Here is a 9,159-nt window from a genome sequence, read left to right as displayed (position 1 = left end):
GAAATAACTTTTAACTAATTATAAATTAGTATCGTTGGCTAGCTTATCAAAGACCGTGAATATAATAAATGTTTATATATTGAAAGAAATTTCGTTTAGCTTGAGAGTGGGCACAGTGGTTTAGGATGAAATTTCTTTCATCCTAAACCTGCTTCCAACACTACTAGCACTGTACTATGCCTTCCCTTCATATCTGAACTCAAAACTTTTACCAATACCTTTCGTCCTCTTGACATTAAACTCGCCTTTCGACAAACTAACACACTTCGTAGCAATCTAGTTCACACTGCTCCTCCTGCTTCTAATGCTGCTGGTGTCTACTCTATTTCCTGTTCATCTTGTCCTCTCCAATACTTTGGCGAAACTGGCCGTACACTGAATGACAGACTTAAAGAACACAAGAGAAGTGTTATGTCTGCAGACACTAACAATGCTCTCTTCTGCCATGTGAGGGATTCTAATCATCCCATTGATTGGTCTTCCTCCAAAATAATCTTTCCTGCCTCTACTCTACACAGACGCCGTCTTGTAGAATCGGCTCTTATTAACAATGTACCCAACATGAACTTGAGTCCTGGCTTTGTTGCTGTGGACTCTTCCCTTTCACAGTATATACTCAAATGCTCTAATCTTTCTAACAAACGTGACTTAACATAAGCTTTCCCCCTTCCATTTCTTTCTTTCTCTTTCCCTTTCTTTCTCTCTTCTCCCTTTTTCTGTTCATTGTCTTCTACGCTCCCTTGCTATCCTCTTCTTATTCCTATTACCATCTCCTTCGGTGGTTATAATAGGAGCTGCCTCGTATGGGCCAATAGGCCTGCTGCAGTTCTCATTACTACTATCCCCTACACCTGACTTTCCTCCTCAGCTCTCTCTTGCCTATTTAATTCCTGTCCCTACCTGTCCTCATCACAATCGACTTGAGAATGGTCCAGGACGGACCGAAACGTCGTCGTCTCTTCAATTTCTAGTGTGTGGTCTGGTCATCACAGGGTCGGTAATAAGTGTACTATAGAGGGAGCAGTGATGGATTGTCACCCGAGCAACCCGTCCTCTTAAAAATAACGTCGCTTTTCGCTCGCATGCGCGCTATGGACAAATTTGGACGCAATTTGAAATGAAATCGCCTCACAAAAGTGACGTACTGTTCCGTTTTCTGTTTGAGTCGTCCGGCTTACTCGGTAAGGTTAGGAGAGGAAACTTTCGATTAACGTTTTTCATAACGTTTTGAAACTTTATGAGAATTTCCTGCCCTCCTAACCTACCAGAGGACCCTTAACTTGCTGTTGTTGAAAAAAAAATCCAAAATTTATTTTCATTTTCAAATTACGTCCACTTTCGGCCATACGGGTAAACGGCCAAAAGCGACGTTGTTTTTAATAGGACAGGTTGGTTTGTGCCCTTTTTCCTGCGTGACAGTATTCACTATTTGTACCTGCAGGATCCAGCTGTTGGGCCCCGCCTTTCCAATAGTCGGTTGTCTGATGTACTAACTCCCAACCTAATTTTCTCTCGTATCTACTACTACTACATATATTTATCTCTTTCACATACACGCACACACACACACACACACACACACACACACACACACACACACCTGTTTACCTGTTGATTGACGGTTGAGAGGCGGGACCAAAGAGCCAGAGCTCAACCCCCGCAAGCACAATTAGGTGAGTACACACACACACACACACACAGGAAGCAGCCCGTAACTGCTGTCTAACTCCCAGGTACCTATTTACTGCTAGGTAACAGGGGCATCAGGGTGAATGAAACTGCCCACTTGTTTCTCGCCGGCGCCGGGAATCGAACCCCGGTCCATAGAATTGCGTGTCCAGCGTGTTGTCCACTCAGCCATCAGTGCCCTGTGTGTGTGTACTCACATATTTGTGCTTGCGGGGGTTGATCTCTGGCTCTTTGGTCCCGCCTCTCAACTGTCAATCAACTGGTGTACAGATTCCTGAGCCTATTGGGTTCTATCATATCTACACTTGAAACTGTGTATGGAGTCAGCCTCCACCACATCACTGCCTAATGCATTTCATTTGTCAACTACTCTGACACTAAAAAAGTTTTCTCTAATATTTCTGTGGCTCATTTGGGCACTCAATGTGTGTATGTGTGTGTGTGTGTGTGTGTGTGTATGTGTGTATGAGCAAAGGAAATCGATGAGTTGTATCAGTTGGTGGTGGGGTGGGAGGAATCTTCAATTATGGTAAGTGAAAAGAGAGAGAGAGAGAGAGAGAGAGGCAGAGAGAGAGAGAGAGCAATAAGCGTGTAAGGTGTGGGGGCTGGCCTCCAGGGCATAATAATTGTGAAGCATCACCTGGAGATCCCCAGCAGGAGGTTTGAGAGGCAGAAGAACACAACTGAATGTCAAGGCTGGACAACACAGTCGGGCAGGGGCGAGACTCGGGACTGGAAGCCTCACAGCAGAAGGTCCCCCATAACCCTCGTAAATAACATATTGAATAGAATATATATATATATATATATATATATATATATATATATATATATATATATATATATATATATATATATACATATACATATACATATACATATACATATACATATACATATATATATATATATATATATATATATATATATATATATATATATATATATATATATATATATATATATATATATATATATATATATATATATATATATATGGTCGATGTTGCTATTTCTCCACTCGTTTGTAGCATGAAGTAGTTGCGTTTTGTTGTCTTTGATTTCATTCTCTGCCTTGTATATCTGATCACGAATCAGATCCTGGCGATATTTTATCGTGAAGGCTTGATTCCTTGCTGCTGGGTCGTGCACTTTAATATTAGTATATTTTGGTAGCAGTCTTTCCTGTAGACATATATTATTAAATATGACCGAAAAAGTAAGATTAATAATTCTAACACGAATTTTCTCAATCTTTCGTACATTACGCTTCACTGTTGGAGGTAAATCAAAAATCACTTCTCCAAAATTCATTTTTATTTCTAGTCTGACGCGACACGGGCGCGTTTCGTAAAACTTATTACATTTTCAAAGACTTCACAAATACACAACTGATTAGAACTTACGTATCTCTGATTTTATATCTACATTTGAGTGAGGTGGGAGGGGTGATGTGGCATTAACACAAGACAGAACAAGAGGGGATATTAATAGGGTATTAAAAGTATCAACACAAGACAGAACAGAAACAATGGGTATTGAATAGAAGTGTTTGTAGAAAGCCTATTGGTCCATATTTCTTGATGCTTCTATATTGGAGCGGAGTCTTGAGGTGGGTAGAATATAGTTGTGCAATAATTGGCTGTTGATTGCTGGTGTTGACTTCTTGATGTGTAGTGCCTCGCAAACGTCAAGCCGCCTGCTATCGCTGTATCTATCGATGATTTCTGTGTTGTTTACTAGGATTTCTCTGGCGATGGTTTGGTTATGGGAAGAGATTATATGTTCCTTAATGGAGCCCTGTTGCTTATGCATCGTTAAACGCCTAGAAAGAGATGTTGTTGTCTTGCCTATATACTGGGTTTTTTGGAGCTTACAGTCCCCAAGTGGGCATTTGAAGGCATAGACGACGTTAGTCTCTTTTAAAGCGTTCTGTTTTGTGTCTGGAGAGTTTCTCATGAGTAGGCTGGCCGTTTTTCTGGTTTTATAGTAAATCGTCAGTTGTATCCTCTGATTTTTGTCTGTAGGGATAACGTTTCTATTAACAATATCTTTCAGGACCCTTTCCTCCGTTTTATGAGCTGTGGAAAAGAAGTTCCTGTAAAATAGTCTAATAGGGGGTATAGGTGTTGTGTTAGTTGTCTCTTCAGAGGTTGCATGGCTTTTCACTTTCCTTCTTATGATGTCTTCGATGAAACCATTGGAGAAGCCGTTATTGACTAGGACCTGCCTTACCCTACAGAGTTCTTCGTCGACTTGCTTCCATTCTGAGCTGTGGCTGAGAGCACGGTCGACGTATGCGTTAACAACACTCCTCTTGTACCTGTCAGGGCAGTCGCTGTTGGCATTTAGGCACATTCCTATGTTTGTTAGGAAGCATATATATATATATATATATATATATATATATATATATATATATATTATCGCGAAGATAGTTTTTTCAGTGTTTTTCAGTCCTACCACTTACCTGGTTGATACCTGGTTGATGGGGTTCTGGGAGTTCTTCTACTCCCCAAGCCCGGCCCGAGGCCAGGCTCGACTTGTGAGAGTTTGGTCCACCAGGCTGTTGCTTGGAGCGGCCCGCAGGCCCACATACCCACCACAGCCCGGTTGGTCCGGCACTCCTTGGAGGAATAAATCTAGTTTCCTCTTGAAAATGTCCACGGTTGTTCCGGCAATATTTCTTATGCTTGCTGGGAGGACGTTGAACAACCGCGGACCTCTGATGTTTATACAGTGTTCTCTGATTGTGCCTATGGCACCTCTGCTCTTCATTGGTTCTATTCTACATTTTCTTCCATGTCGTTCACTCCAGTACGTTGTTATTTTACTGTGTAGATTTGGTACTTGGCCCTCCAGTATCTTCCAGGTGTATATTATTTGATATCTCTCTCGTCTTCTTTCTAGTGAGTACATTTGGAGGGCTTTGAGACGATCCCAATAATTTAGGTGCTTTATTGCGTCTATGCGTGCCGTATATGTTCTCTGTATTCCCTCTATTTCAGCAATCTCTCCTGCTTTGAAGGGGGAAGTGAGTACTGAGCAGTACTCAAGACGGGACAACACAAGTGCCTTGAAGAGTACAACCATTGTGATGGGATCCCTGGATTTGAAAGTTCTCGTAATCCATCCTATCATTTTTCTGGCTGTCGCAATATTTGCTTGGTTATGCTCCTTAAACGTTAGGTCGTCCGACATTATTATTCCCAAATCCTTTACATGCTGATTTCCTACTATGGGCACATTTGATTGTGTTTTGTACTCTGTATTATGTTTAAGGTCCTCATTTTTACCGTACCTGAGTACCTGGAATTTATCACTGTTAAACATCATGTTATTTTCTGATGCCCAGTCGAAAACTTTATTAATATCAGCTTGAAGTTTTTCAATGTCCTCAGCCGAGGTAATTTTCATACTGATTTTTGTGTCATCTGCAAAGGATGATACGAAGCTGTGACTTGTATTTTTGTCTATATCTGATATGAGAATAAGGAAAAGCAGTGGTGCAAGGACTGTACCCTGAGGTACAGAGCTTTTCACTGCACTTGGACAAGTCCAAGCACTTGGACTTGGGCTGGACTGTAGAGCGACGGTCTCGCTTCATGCAGGTCGGCGTTCAATCCCCGACCGTCCACAAGTGGTTGGACACCATTCCTTCCCCTCCGTCCCATCCCAAATCCTGAATCCTGAACCCTTCCCAGTGCTATATAGTCGTAATGGCTTGGCGCTTTCCCTTGACAGTTCCCTCCCTCCCTCCGTGTTCCATTAAGTGCATATTTTTGTTACAGTTCGAGGTAATGATCTGAAGAGCAAGCCACTTTCCGAACTTTTACGTCAAGGTCAACTAGTCTTTCCGTTTGAGCAGGTCCAGGGGAAGGATATAAAAAGTTAGGAAGCATATAGGAAGGAATATATGAAGTTAGGAAGGGAAGGATATAAAAAATTCCTCCAAGGAGTGGCGGACCAACCGGGCTGTGGTAGGTATGTGGGCCTGCGGGCCGCTCCAAGCAACAGCCTGGTGGACCAAACTCTCACAAGTCGAGCCTGGCCTCGGGCCGGGCTTGGGGAGTAGAACAACTCCCAGAACCCCATCAACCAGGTGTATACTTGCTGTACACCCCCCTGGGTGATATTTCCTCCCCCTCTAGCTTCACACACTCACCCTCCACAGTAGTCACTGTTTCCCTCTGTTGACTTCTCAACAGTCACTAGCGGCTCTGTTGACTTCTCAACAGTCACTAGCGGCTCTGTTGACTTCTCAACAGTCACTAGCGGCTCTGTTGACTTCTCAACAGTCAGTAGCGGCTCTGTTGGCTTCTCAGCAGTCAATCAGCGCCTTCTGTTGCCTTTTCAACAGTCATTAGCGTCCTCTGTTGGGTTCCCAAACAGTTACTAGCGCAATGCTGTTGTGGTGGGTGGGGTTGTGAGGGTGGTGGGTGGGGCTGTGAGGGTGGTGGGCGGGGTTGTGAGGGTGGTGGGTGGGGCTGTGAGGGTGGTGGGCGGGGTTGTGAGGGTGGTGGGTGGGGCTGTGAGGGTGGTGGGTGGGGTTGTGAGGGTGGTGGGTGGGGCTGTGAGGGTGGTGGGCGGGGTTGTGAGGGTGGTGGGTGGGGCTGTGAGAGTAGTGGGCGGGGTTGTGAGGGTGGTGGGTGGGGCTGTGAGGGTGGTGGGTGGGGTTGTGAGGGTGGTGGGTGGGGCTGTGAGGGTGGTGGGCGGGGCTGTGAGGGTGGTGGGCGGGGTTATGAGGGTGGTGGGCGGGGTAGTGAGGGTGGTGGGCGGGATGAATGTTGTCAGGAAAGAAAAACGACTTCCTTTAATAATCTTTAATACAAAATACAGCTAACATTGCTATTGTTCTTGTACTAACAAATTAACCCGTACCAATACAAAATATTTTAATCACCCATGCCAATAATATTGGTTAGGCCCGTGGCATTTTCAGGGAGAAAAAAAAGGAGAAAAGATTGCCACGTCACCAATTTTGAAATCACCAGCTAATATTATAGTAAAATTTCTTGTTTAAACACCAGTCTCTGGACTGCAAACATCATAAAAACATTCCCCTGGAGCGAACATAATTATGAGCACTAAAATAAATTAAATATAAACCCTCTTCCCACCTCTTGATATAATGCACTGAGAGGAGACACCCGGTGCGGGGAGGGAGGAGGAGGCAAGAGCCATTTTTCCAACCCGGAGCGGAAAACGTGTCGTGCTGGTCTCCCAAATAATTGTGCTCACCAAGCCATTTTCGTGGCACTGGACAACACAAATCGACACCATCGTATCCAGGGGAAGGCACTGTATCCGTACAGTATACATACATATCTTAAGAGCTCTTCATTATTGTGTAATTTACTGTTTACGGCCATAGGAAAACCCCAGACACCAAGGGTAAGCAATAATCTCATCCTTTCATTTCAGAGTATTATCATATACATGTAATTAAATAATTTATGTGTAGCAAAAATAGACTGACTGATCTAGTCCAAGCTTGTACACACTGACGCCATCAACACCACAACACTGGCCGGCTACCACGTGTTCTACAACAGTAACTCAGTGTGGAGCCTACTAGTCACATAACACTGGCCATTATACACACTAGCCCCCAGTTGTATTAGCACTTGCCATAAATGTTCCTCTCAATCTGTCATTTTCGATTGATAGGCTATAATTAATACCCCCCCCCCCCAACATGGGTCGGATATGACTTGTAGGAAAATTCAACTAAACATACAATCCACTATTGGAAAAAAATAATAAATTATATATTACAAATTAGAATTCGTTAAATAAACAAATTAATAAATAATAAAATAAATAATAAAATCTCCATGAGTTAGAATTCGCCACAGGTGAGACAGATTGAGTGTGGGTTATGGGTGGAAGACTGGAGGCTTGAGTGAGCCTCCAGTCTTCCACCCTATAAATATATCTCCTTAATGTTTTCTTATATCACCTTATACCAGCCCGTGATAAGATGTCACCTTACCAGGGGAAGGGGGAAAAATGTTACATGCGCCAGCTCACAGTTGTACCAACATGTGTGTGTGTTGATGTGTCATCAGCATGGGCGTGGATGGTGGCGGTGGGCGTGTGCGTGTGGGCGGTGCCGACCCGGGGCCTCGTCAGCGACTACCGCCCCAACTGGTGCCACTGTGACCTGGACCCCTGCCTGGAGCAGATCCTGGCCGCCCTCCTCAACAACCAGACCCTGCCGGACTGTTCACCAGGTGCGTCCCTACCACACCTCTCTCTCATGCCACCATTACACGAGTCCTCACACAACTCTCCTTCGTGAGTTTTCCCTCCAGCTGAGTCTTCATACTCCCTGTATGGGTGCTCTAAATTGTCTCTCAGGTGAGATAACAGTGTTTTCTCTCCCATTGTTCTTCTCAATGACCAGGGGATAGACTCCCTCACGACCCTCATGGCTAGGGGATAGACTCCCATACGACCCCTCATGACCTGGGGATAGACTCCCTCACGACCCCTCATGACCTGGGGGTAGACTCCCTTACGACCCCTCATGGCTAGTGATAGACTCCCTCACGACCCCTCATGGCTAGTGGATAGACTCCCTCATGACCTGGGGATAGACTCCCTCACGACCCCTCATGGCTAGTGGATAGACTCCCTCACGACCCCTCATGACCAGGGGATAGACTCCCTCACGACCCCTCATGGCTAGTGGATAGACTCCCTCACGACCCCTAATGACCTGGGGATAGACTCCCTCACGACCCCTCATGGCTAGTGGATAGACTCCCTCACGACCCCTCATGACCAGGGGATAGACTCCCTCACGACCCTCATGACCAGGGGATAGACTCCCTCACGACCCTCATGACCAGGGGATAGACTCCCTCACGACCCCTCATGACCAGGGGATAGACTCCCTCACGACCATCATGACCAGGGGATAGACTCCCTCACGACCCTCATGACCAGGGGATAGACTCCCTCATGACCAGGGGATAGACTCCCTCACGACCATCATGACCAGGGGATAGACTCCCTCACGACTCTCATGACCAGGGGATAGACTCCCTCATGGCCAGGGGATAGACTCCCTCACGACCCTCATGGCCAGGGGATAGACTCTCTCATGGCCAGGGGATAGACTCCCTCATGACCAGGGGATAGACTCCCTCATGACCCTCATGACCAGGGGATAGACTCCTTCAGGACCCCTCATGGCTAGGGGGATAGACTCCCTCACGACCACTCATGACCAGGGGATAGACTCCCTCACGATCCTCATGACCAGGGGATAGACTCCCTCACGATCCTCATGACCAGGGGATAGACTCCCTCACGACCCCTCATGGCCAGGGGATAGACTCCCTCACGACCCTCATGACTAGGGGATAGACTCCCTCACGACCCTCATGACCAGGGGATAGACTTCCTCACGACCACTCATGACCAGGGGATAGACTCCCTCACGACCCCTTATGACCAGGG

At 45.6% G+C, this 9,159-nt stretch overlaps 1 protein-coding gene across 2 annotated transcripts in view; it reads left to right on the top strand.

Annotated features, from left to right (window-relative positions):
- The window catches only part of LOC123763481 (mucin-22), a 355,540-nt gene that overhangs the window by 39,174 nt on the left and 307,207 nt on the right, over positions 1 to 9,159 (top strand). For both annotated transcript variants that reach the window (XM_069304642.1, XM_069304643.1), the window contains exon 3: positions 7,761 to 7,925. In XM_069304642.1, the coding sequence (XP_069160743.1) occupies positions 7,761 to 7,925 (165 nt within the window). The remainder of the gene's footprint in view (positions 1 to 7,760; positions 7,926 to 9,159) is intronic.

Source organism: Procambarus clarkii, chromosome 52 (assembly GCF_040958095.1).
Source record: "Procambarus clarkii isolate CNS0578487 chromosome 52, FALCON_Pclarkii_2.0, whole genome shotgun sequence".
Lineage (NCBI taxonomy): Eukaryota > Metazoa > Arthropoda > Malacostraca > Decapoda > Cambaridae > Procambarus > Procambarus clarkii.
Note: the sequence above shows the minus strand (reverse complement) of the source record. Positions and strands in the feature narration are given on the sequence as shown.